General features: G+C 34.4%; 1 protein-coding gene across 1 annotated transcript; it reads left to right on the top strand.

The window, feature by feature from the left end:
- Nucleotides 1-3,417: 3,417 nt before the first annotated feature.
- Nucleotides 3,418-12,038, top strand: LOC138306409 (peroxisomal sarcosine oxidase-like). The gene is made up of 6 exons (XM_069246854.1): nt 3,418-3,876; nt 4,019-4,163; nt 5,999-6,488; nt 7,944-8,062; nt 8,903-9,049; nt 11,285-12,038. The coding sequence occupies exons 1-6, from the start codon at nt 3,766-3,768 to the stop codon at nt 11,530-11,532; spliced, it is 1,260 nt and encodes a 419-aa protein (XP_069102955.1). The 5' UTR covers nt 3,418-3,765; the 3' UTR covers nt 11,533-12,038.
- Nucleotides 12,039-12,238: the final 200 nt, after the last annotated feature.

Here is a 12,238-nt window from a genome sequence, read left to right as displayed (position 1 = left end):
AATATAAATCTCTAACATTCGTAAATGTATGTGTAAAATGTATTGTTTATACATGTATAAACACATTAATGGTGGTGTACTATTGGAATCCAAAATAGGACTAAAACAGTTGTCACCAACCCACACATTGTCTTACCCTTAGAGACGTATCACGCACACGTCAAATGTACCATGTTTTGTAGTATGACGAATACAAGGCCTAAGATCATTGTTTTGTTGGTTTTTTAAATTTAGAAATGATTACCTGTGTATAGCACAATTACATATGCAATATGGTTATTTTACATCACTCATTAATCCATTATTTTAAAAAAGATCAAAATCAAAATGCAAAATTATTATTCATCGTTTTCCATGCTCACCTAATAAATTTTACGTTAGCACGTAAAAGAAAAACAATACTGAGTATTGAGGGATACAGTTCATCTGGCAGTTGTTATCCGTCAGTATGTCCGGTAGCTGTATGATATATTACTATAATATTATATTATAATATGTCTACTATAGAGCGATAACAACCAAGTTATTACACATAGGGCCAACTTCCCAGTCAATCAACAATTATCTACATTGTCCTCGTCTATATCCTCAAAGTTTGTCTATTTCTGAGATGGTTAAAAACTTTTGAATACAGAAAAAAACTGCATTAGCATTTAAAAATTTTGGCGTACAAAATACAAAATAATATTGATTATAACTCTTTTTTGAACATCGCTTACATACATTACAATAAAAATGAATTTACATATCATACACTTATTATATCACAAAATACAAAAATATCGATTTTATTTTATTTTTAGGATAATAATTACTTGCATTACTATGAAAATTGAATTATAGATATCACATAACGTTCTATATAAATATTGGCTTGCCAAAATTTGTTGATGTCATTTTATCCCTTAATGTTGCCCATAATCAAGATTCGACTGAAATAAAGAACGTTTTTCTTGAAAATTGTATACTTATATTTAATGACACCTTAAAATATCATTTAATATGCACTTTAATATTGGTTTACAGAACGGATGCAAATCAAACTGTCGCTATCAGAAAACAAGCTACGTTTGACAGCTGTATTGACGTCGTAATGAATAATTATATATTGAAAGTGTTATTAACTTAATTTTGTAAAATTATCAGTATACATTTCGAAAGTATATTTTTACTTATTATATTAATTTAGTTTTCGTAATACTATCAAAAGTGTGATTAAACTATTCGTGGATATTATCATTTCACATATCGAAATGCCTATTTTAAGAGATAAGATTAATTAATGTTTCGTATTAGTTATATTCGAGTCACAGCTTGTATCTACACGCTAAATCATCTACCAATTATTTATAAATCTGATTAAAATACTGTCTTTGGTTCTGTAGACTCACAACACATCACAACAAGTAACAATAGAATACAGCGACAAAAATTTCACAAAAACATCTAAACAGTGTCTGCTTTGAGGCAGAGGCTGCATAATGTACTTAAATTAGCTCATTCAAGTTTAACCTTTCTGTGGGGTATTGACCTCTCACTATGCACATATACACAGAATTCCATCTCGGACGTTTTGGCGGTTTAATTAAATAGCGCAATGACATGAGCGAGAAAGACGTTTAGATTAGAATACCGTTAAATATGCTCCACCGGTTACGTTGGGTATTTTTCCTCTATCCAAAACACGAACAGACGATTTAGTATTTGTCTTCAGTTGCAAAAGTTACTTACTTTACACTATTACCATTATTGAAAAGTTTTAAGCTTCTTATTTTACTTCAAGATAAAAATCTTAAAAATAATTTAGTGCATCCCGAACAAATTCCATATCACTATGCCTCGATCGTATACACTGCCAAAGGACTATGTATGGTTTTAGCCATTTTTGGCCCCAGGTCTAAAAAAAATTCCAAATCGTTATTAATCGATTATATTGTTGTATTTGACATATTTAGTACATTCCTGATTTAACTTTAATGACTATTTTCTAATTTCGCAACTGAAGTTCCCATGGTAACCATCCAGAAGATGCATAAGTTATGATAATATGTTAATTTTGAAAATGTGTGGCTTTTTATACTAACTTCTTGTCTAAGAAATCATAGAGATTATCTTTGAAGACATTTTGTATTTCTCCTAAAGATAGGAAGTGCATACAAATTCTCAGTAAATATTAAGTTTGTTCAAGGATAATGAGTAATTTCCATTGTTCGTGAAAGCTGTATGGTGTAAACAAGTAATACCACTATTGTTGGGAGTGGTATTTTTTCTTCCTTTATAGGTGATCTCCAATGTTGGTTTTGTTACACATGTCTCTATGTGAATGTATTTTGACTTCTTTAATAGTACGATACCTACTATCAATTTGATAAAAAAATTCAGTACAGACTTATTCAACGCAGAAAATAATTACAACTGATTATTTCTAGTATTTCAGATACAATCTGTATCGATATACACAGTACTTATGAACAAAAATTTATTTCAATTAACATTTACTTATCATCTTAAGTATATTTGAATGTGTCTGGCTCTGCTGCTGCCAAACGCTTTCAACGACTCCAGGTAAGAGACCAATCAGAATGAGCGAGACGGTCCTCCAACCAAATTACTCGTTCTCTGTTAACGATTATGTCAAAGGAACGTGGCGATTGGTAGAACAATCGAAAAGAAGGCAGTGCATTTCCGCCTTGATGTTTTGTTTGATCCTTAAATAGTAGAAGAAGAAAGGAACATAGGATTACACTGGCGTAGCCTTGTGACAGCGAGCACGTGCAATATATGCATTAACTCTTTGTCCGAAACAAGTCAACATATTAAACTGCGAACCCGTCCAAACACGTAAGTACAGCTTAAGGTAGTAGTTAAATATCTTTTATAGTTGTTTTATGAGGTAGATATATTGTTATGCATCGAAATCGAAGCATCCATTTTTCTAAATCAATATATGTCATTTTTGAGTAGTTTCTTCACATGAAAACATTAGTCTGCACTAAATCTGCCCCGTAAAAAACTCAACAAAATGATCTATGATATATGTATTGTTTAATTGATGTGATTTATATCATTATGTTTTTTCAAGAAAAAATGCTTTTGTTCTTCTCATAATTAATTTTTAGTGATGTTGATTCGTAGAAATTACGTAAAAAAATGCATGTAAATAACCAAAAACATTCTCACAAAAATTAAAATCGATCAACATTGTGAAGTTCAATTTTGATAGAGAAGTAATAGGCTAAAAGGGGACATAGTTGATTTTATTCAGACAACTTTCAAGAAAATTGAACAACAATTTTTCAACATAGAGCATTTTTAGCACCATAAAATCTTTATTTTTCATTGAAAATGACGTTATATAAAGTTATATCCCCTATTATATATACAATATGTACTTTTTTATGCATTCACAGTAGGTCATCCTATTACAGTATAGCCTAGGTGTCAATACTGATTGATGGTATAATTAGTATTGTTATTTTTAAAATTAAAAAAATAATTTATTCATAAATTTAAACTTCAGGAAAGGGATGATTAATCAATAGTTACCAGTATCTGTTATGCAAGTTTACTTACTCGCATATACCGCAGCCTCCCAAAACACAGCCATCCACACATACATTGCACACAAAGGAGTCCGTCATTAAATAGCTCTCCAAACCAAACTTACTCCCCGCTTTGTCGTGTTATACAGGGTTAACTGCAAAAAGAAAACTGACAAACACTATATAGAGGGATCACGCTTTGCGGTTCAACACCAAGAACACCATGTACGATCTATGTGTGGTAGGGGCGGGGCTGATCGGATCGGCCGCGGCTAGGCACGCCTCACTACAACCCAACATCCGGGTCTGTCTTGTAGGACCAGATGAGCCAAAGGTAAGAAACAGTACATGTACTTCCGGTTTATATTTATACACCTCATTTCCTTTCATTCTTCCTTCGTTAAATCATTTGTGAGGTTGTCAGTTTGTGCCATTTTGGGTGTGTATAAATAACTATATATTGCGTGTTTATCAAGGAGAGGAGCATGGAATCCCCTAGGGAGATATTTGCTTCCCATTACGATGAAAGCCGAGTCACACGACGTTCGGATCCTGACCCGATCTGGGCTACATTGGCACAGAAAGCTATGGATAGATACAGAGACTTGGAGGCAACTTCCGGTAAATTGGTTTACTTTTACTGTGTTGCTGTAGACTTACTTAGGTCAATTACAAACCATTATTTAATAACGTAAAAACATGGACATTCGAAGGTCTTTCAGGAAACAAATATTTCCGTTTTCAGTATAAAAAAACCGGGTGGGGTGTATTGCTTGATGTCTTTAGCGACATCCTTAAGTGATATAGCACTATAAAAGGGCATGAGTTCCACTATACAAGAAGACCCAACTCGAATGACTTCAGATAGGAGTTAATGGGACGTTGATTTAATTAATCAAACAACAACAAAAACTACAATTATACAAATAATACAATATGGACACATTACAAGTACAAATAGTATACGATATAACAGGATATTTATTATCTATATAATATGTAATGAAATCTGAAAGATGAAATAGGGTTAGATAAGGAAAGATAAAGGGAAGGGGGTTGAAATGAAACAGGTATTCGTAGTTCAATAGATATATAGGTACGGATTCACAAGAACTCAGAATATCTTACTAAAACAGTATATGGTTGACATTCGTAATAAATCAGGATTACCAAATGAAAATAACTGTACATTGATATCTGTTCTAATGCCATCTAACTTTTGAAGTAAAAATCTCAACCGTTTACACTCCAATGAATAGAGATAGGCATTCTCGCATGAATTATTACCACCCACTTTGAAAACATAACGCACCCTGAAAAATTATTTCAAAGTGCGTTAAATGTGGTGAAAATCAGCGCAGTTTGAGATAAAAAAAAATTTCAAAATGCGTTAAACCTCTATCATATTTAACACTCTTCCAAATATTTTAGATGCATTCATAACGATTTTGTATTAACGGTATAATATGATCCCTAGCTAGATAGCAAGGTCCAAATATTCAAATCCTCTGACTTCAATAAAAAGTGCTAGGGGCACCGTTGTAAACTTGGCTGAACATTACAGCTATGTACGATCATTTTATCGCGACTCTTTCTAACAAACACTTCAATTGATCTACGGCCACTCAGTGATAAGCAAAACCTTTTCCATGAAGTTGTATATTCTATGCTATTCGGAGTAACCGATTTTTTCTGTGCGTATGGTGATTTCAGAGGTCAAAGGGAGAAAAATTAACATTTTCATTGTTTAAGTCCTAATTAATAAAACATTAGAATAGAGATAATATTTATTGCAATTTTTGTATGTAAATATTCGGTTTGTGAAGTTAAGATAACTGATGAAAAAATCGAAAAGTAGGTCACAGTGACCTAGATAAGCATTCTTTCAATGAATTCTCACACTGAATTAAATTTGTGTTACCTATTGAACTCTAATGAAAGTATAAGTACGCCTATAGCTAATTGACAATGTTAATATTGGAAATTAACATACATTGGGTTCAGTACAATGTACAGGTACATTTATAGTGGAAATGTAGATATAACAACATGAGCAGAACGCCTGGTCTTATAATGATGCAAATAAAACAAATTAAAAAGTTTTAAAAGAATATACCATGGATATTATTTTTCAATTCTTTTACTGAGCAACTAGAGGGTTAATCCCTGTGTCATGTGTCATGTGACTGACTCGCACCCCACATCAGTCTGTAATTCTTTGTCCACGGGCTGAAGAAGGCAACTAGGTGGTTAAAGGTATCCGTCAGTAGATGTGTAGCTGCATTTTACTGCTAACGATTCTTCATATTCAAAGACTCTTCATATTCCGAAGCTACACGTACATTTTTGATGTAAACAATTTTTCGTTTACTAAGCTAATATAGAGTAGTCTAACAGTTACATTGTGAGTTTTTTTGTAATTCAATATCATTTTTATCATACTTGGTACCACCAAGGCGTTAATTTCTACTCGGAGACGGGGTGTATGATGGCCGGGCCACCCGAGGGACAGTTTGTGACTAACACCCGGGAGACAGTTACCTCACAGAACACCCAACACGATTATCTTACTCCAGAACTACTCAGGCAGAGCTTCCCGCACCTGAATCTACCAGACGAAGACGTAGCCATATACGAAACCAAAAATGCAGGATACATTAACCCAAGGTCTTTGATCACTGCTCAAAAACGGATCGCTAGGGACAACGGATGTGACGTCATTAATGACATAGTGTGCGAAATATCACAACACCATAGTGGAGCTCCCTTAATGTCTTTGTTAACAGAGAGTGGTCAGAAGATTGAGGCGCGTCGGGTTCTCATAGCAACAGGCTCCTTCACTAACTTCAGAAAACTTCTACCCCCGGGACAGGAACCGGATCTAAAGTTACTTCCTGTTGCTTATGCAAAGGTAGAGGTCAGCGCAGAGGATGCCAAACGTATGGGGTTAGTACAAAGTTGCCTGTTTGTTTACAAGTTTTTAGTTAAGAAATAGTTTTTGCTTAGAAACGATGAAATAGATACCATATCCTTCTACATTCTCTTTATATCTAAATATATAATATATATATATAATAAAAATATTTACATGTATGCAAATGTCCGATCTCATTAAAATACAGATCCTTAACTACTCCGTTCAAGAGAGGATCTGAGAAAATCCGATTAAGGGTCATATTCGGATGACCCTTATACCACGTATACTTCAAATCAAATGCATTTTCTACACATTGCTACATCTATTGACAATGTCATTTCGCCCCATACACATATACAATTATTTTTGTTGTGATATGTGGGCGAGATGACTACATACACATAAATAATTACGACAGTTGTTTTCAAACGATTTCGTCCCCTGCAATTCACATTCAAAATTCAGATGGTAGCAACTTGGTTTCCAAAGGACATGACTTTAATGGGATGTTGCCAGATCCTCTTATCAAACTTAGTGATAATAAGGACCTGTATGTTAATCAGATTGGCAAATGCCAAGCTCACTACGGATAGAAAACAAATGTAAAAATCAGTAACTTTAAAGATACTCCACCGCCGACAGAGCATAAATGATATTCATCATTTGAACAATAATTGGTGTTTAATCTTGTATATATAAGTCTAAAAGCACAAAAATAATATGAAATAATTTATTTTGCCTTTGGTGCATTCGCAATCAGTCCTTCATTCCATATAGGGTATAGTGCCACAGAATTTTTTCGGGATGCAATTAATTATTATTATTTTTGTTTAATTTAAAGTAAAATTAGAAGCTCAAACATTTTAATGGTGGTAATGGTGTAAAGTAAATAACTTTTGTAATTGAAGAAAAATCCTTAATAATCTGCTCCTGTTTTTTGATAGTGGAAAATTACCATTTGTCAGCAGTGAAGCATCTTTAATAACTTTTAATTTGAACTCCTCAGCTAAGTATTAAACCCGTTTATTGGTTGTTGTTCTTTGAATAGCTATTATGTAAGTTTGTTCGTTACTTCTTCATTGCTCAATTAAGGAAAACTGTACACTGTATATCAGTGATACCGACAATCATCACGTGGTGTTACAGGGGTCAATAAATAGAACGTAAAATCACGCAGTGTGAGTACTACTATCGGTGTGTGATGTCAACATAGTCCCGATAAAATATGACGTCAAAATCGCCGTCATATTCGAACTTGAGTCGACAGTGCTCTGGTTTAGTCTATGATTTTAATAATCGATCTTGCACATATTTAGACTTTTTGACCACTGGCAATGACCGATTGGGGGTGTGTTGTTTGTTGTCTTTGGTGGCCTACTTCATAGTCCTAGGGAGAAAAGTCCTACTCCTACATTTCTGATTTACAAGGAGACAGAAACAGTACATAGACATTCACTTGATATCTGTACATCTTATCTCCATAGAAATATGCCGTCCATGCTATACAGAGGGGGAGGGGCCCCACATTGGCCAAAAGACTACCCTCGCCTTCCGAACAACCTCTTTGGTGTATATCTACTTCCGCCTATCAAGTACCCGGATGGTGAGTGTATTAATATAATACAAATATGCTTCTCCAACCTGTTAGTAATGTAGGTAGACATTCTGTATCTGCTCTCACTGTCGTCTCGCCTCTAATGGCTACCTCAATTACAAAGCCGAAATCACAAAACCTATACGCTTGTGGTAGTATACAGTACCCATGTTAACGGCATATTAACGGGATTTAACTTCTCCAACATATCTGTTATCGTCTCATATACATTTGGGGTTTCGCTTGATTATTTCTATCTTTTTGTATATCCTTTCGACGGCCGGCAGGATTCGAACTTGACTCGATTTTGATAGAAGGTTATAAAAAATGCAATGTATGAAAGCAGTTTGCATCTAGATTTTGGTTTGATGCCATTTTTTCACGATGATAACAAACAGTACACACTACAAACAAGCAAAAACAGTCACCGGAAGTCCCCTAAAGGTCACCACGCACGGGTCATGGGAGGCAGAAACCTGCGCGTGGGACTTGTTTTTTTTTTTTTTTTTTTAATCGGTGCTATTTTCCCCTTCCTTTTCCCCTTCTCTCTATTTTCTCTTACTTTTATATCTCTTGTATCGTTTAAGACCATCTGCATGTCTGTATCTTGATAATTAAGCTCCCAACGACAGGTTTCCGGGCACACACTAAAATATTGACATGCTATACAGTGATGAACATTACCTTTTCAAAAAACTAGTATTCAGTTTTCAACGGTCTCAGTGGGGCTCCAGAAGGGTCCATGAAATGGGGCAAATGAATAATTACGCATAAATACGTTACGGCCGTCCAAAGGATATCTGTAAAAGTAAATGTCATAAAAACCTTTAGTTAATTTATATTTTCCAGGTAAATTCTATATCAAGTCTGGTAATCTACACGGTCCAGACTCCCCACAAGTGTCGACTGTGGCGGAAGTGAAGGCGTGGTTCTGTACAAAGGGCGTGACTCCTCTGGCGACGAAATTAGCAAGCATGGTTACTGCCGTAACTAAAGGTGAATATCATTACTTACCAAGATACGAATACGTGGCCAGTGTCTAAAAATAAAATTTGTTTTTTGGCAAGGGTAAAGAAAGACTAAATTAGCTTTTTTAACACTTTTTCTGCCCCGAGCTATAAATACATCTTATATTTTTCGGACAATTACTAATATACAATTTATCCTGCAACAGTCATAAAAACAACATATTCAAGTTGTCACTAAAGTTTCGATTTGAAAGTAGGTCATTCGAATAGGCGCTAGTTCTGAAATTCTAAAATACAGCTGTTTTTAGTCAGATTCTCTAAGCTACGGATTATTCTACCTGACTTCGAACTACATTGTGCTAGTTGCAGCTTATTTGCCTTAGATGCTGTCGCCCACTGTCTTTTAGACTGCAACAGTCCTGAAGTAATCTCACTCAGAGATAGTTTCTATACAAATATAGTGAATGTTTACCCAGTTCATGTATATGTAACTTTAGACCAAGCTGAAAGAGAAGATCAAATTACTACCATACAAGGTCGTCCATCAGACGACATTTCTCTAGCTCTTGGTGATGACAACAGGATTCTGTCTTTTATACGTGACTGTCTGTTTTTACTGGGAAGGCCACAGTTTTAACATTCCAATAAGGTTTTTTTGTTTTAATCTGATTTAATTCTAGCATAGCAGTCTCTTTTCAAACCCTGAGTCAATTGTCTGTACTGTTTACGTAATATTTCATAACTTAAAATTGAGTTTTTGTCCATCGTTAATTCGACCTATTTTTACGCTTACATGGTTATATCCATTCCACTCTTTGTGAATGTGAACTAATGCTTATACATGTATACATTTCATATGAGGTTTTATGAAACGATTCTAAGAAGTTTTTAGTTTTGCAAGCCTTGGCGAGGAAAGATTAGAACTTCGAAGTTTCATAAAATCTCATATGACATGAACACAAATTTAAGATACTTTTTATCACATAACTAAAAATAGATACATAACAAAAAATTTCACGTCAAAATGTATTCCAAAAATTCAGCTGAGGCCGCCATTTCATCCCGCCGTCATCTTAATCCTGACGTCACATCATTTTTCCTGACGTTATTTTATTGTTTCTATCTGACGTCACAATGAATTTCTAGCCAATGGAAATCGCTCCAGGTCATATTACATTAGTGACATACACAAAAAATATTACACGGGCGAAATCACTGGATAACAGACGGATTATGTATTGAATGTATTTTTGTAATTTTTTGTTCATTTTTCTTGTTTAATAAACCTTCCACATTTACTTTTTTGTTCTCCTTTATCCTGTCATTATTATTGTTTAATACGGGGGTTTCGAGATCCCAAAACGACGTGGGTAAAGTACTGTTTATCGTCGATTAGTCCCACCTTCCGGTCAAAGTCAAATGACGACGTCCTAATCACCGGAAGGTTGGACTAATCGACGTTAAATAGTACTAAACCCACGTCGTGTTGGGATCTCGAAGCCCCCGTATTTATATAACTCTCGGAGGAATAAAGAAATGAATGAAAGTGAAGTCAATATGGGTATAAATGACACCCAAATGTGACTTTTATCACGTCACTAATAATAATATGGTGACGTCAGATGATCATCGTCAAAATGGCTGCTTCATCTTGTAGACTACATTGTATATCGCCATTGATAAACGGTTCTGAAACAATCCTAACGCAGAGATCCTGAAATGAGTTAATTATTATTATTAAACTATCTTCTTATAGAATGGAGAGTGTCTGCAAAGCTCTGGCATCTATTAAGACCAGATATCATATAAGTATGTACACAGAAGATCCTCCAAAAAGACAGTTTGGTACCCAAGTAACACCTCACCACAAAGTGAAGTTTTAAAACGGGAATGTAAAACAGGATTGATAATTTTGTAGAGTCGCAAATGTAATTAGCCTAACGTTAATCTTCTGAACAGTTTAATTCATAATTAAATGTTATTTTTCATAGTGCAGGTCGTCCTAATTACCGTAGATTGGTTGACTATCACTGCGCCAGAAGAAACACAGCGAAATGAATCTTCCATGTTAAAATGGATTACTCAGGAAATCTTGCATTTGATTTGAGTTCTAAACTCATCTTAGGCCATCAATATAAGATTTACTATATTATTATTGTTTAAAGAACTTTTATTTTTTTATTCGGAACGTTAGTGGGCCTTTATAGGTCCTGACAGACAGAACTACAAAGCTTTATTAATCACAAGTATTTTTTTATCATAGGCATACAGACACTTTCCTACCATGGAGATCATTGTATTATAGCGGATACTCCCACACGCTACCCGTATATCGACCTTGTCCACCCTGACCTCGGAGTGGCTATCGGAGGGAATAGCATTTCCGCCAAGTCCAGCGATGAGATCGGACGTATAGCCGCCATGTTAGTCCTCTACCGGAAATGGGATTCTGAACTTCCGGCCGAGGCATTTAAACTCAAACTGAAGGATACATCAAAGTCCAAACTGTAACTGAAGGATGTACACCTATGAGGTTTCAGTCACTTTGAAGTCTCGTTTCGACATAGATCAAAGACGTTATGAAATTTTCAAATAAAATTCATCAATAACTGTAGCAAGTTGCAGATTTTGTCAAAGATCACATTTCTATTTTCTTTTTCCTTATTGACATGCAAAATATTTACAAAAGTTTAAACCAGAACTTTTGCTACAATCAGTATATAATATGATGATATGTATCATACATAGAGATAATCACATAACAAATAGGTTATGGATATCAGAATAATATCATAATCAGATGACGTCATGTTTATAATTGTGGGAAGCATAGTACACTGCCTTCGGAACAATCTAGCCTCGTTAGAAAAAAATGACTTCCGATTAACTAGGCTGTTTTGGGGAAGCAAGTATTTATGAATAATTAATTTATATGTTATATTTTAATATCATCGCTAAGAAAATTGAGGTTATTTTTGAAAGGAATGAAACAATTGTACGTCGAGTATTATGACATCATACACGAAGAATGTTTTCACGTAAATAAAAGAAAATAAAAAAATATCTTTATCTTGCACATGTGATTGATTTTGTTTTTGTTAACGGTTGTTTTGATTTCTCTACATTTTTTATTGTTTTTCTGGATACCTGAATACGACATGCGAGAAAACTTTAAATATTTGAAGAAATTGAAGGAGGATAGTTTGTTTCCTTTTAC

Source organism: Argopecten irradians, chromosome 13, assembly GCF_041381155.1.
Source record: "Argopecten irradians isolate NY chromosome 13, Ai_NY, whole genome shotgun sequence".
NCBI classification, from domain to species: domain Eukaryota; kingdom Metazoa; phylum Mollusca; class Bivalvia; order Pectinida; family Pectinidae; genus Argopecten; species Argopecten irradians.
The sequence above is the reverse complement of the archived record's forward strand: the minus strand, read 5'-3'. Positions and strand labels throughout refer to the sequence as shown.

What these genes read in the sequence shown, in the direction of transcription:
- LOC138306409 (XM_069246854.1), top strand. Translation starts at nt 3,766, where the DNA reads ATGTACGATCTATGTGTGGTAGGGGCGGGGCTGATCGGATCGGCCGCG. An exon ending in TAGGACCAGATGAGCCAAAG is followed by an intron (nt 3,877 to 4,018) that starts GTAAGAAACAGT and finishes GTGTTTATCAAG; the next exon opens with GAGAGGAGCATGGAATCCCC. An exon ending in GGTTACTGCCGTAACTAAAG is followed by an intron (nt 9,050 to 11,284) that starts GTGAATATCATT and finishes TTTTTATCATAG; the next exon opens with GCATACAGACACTTTCCTAC.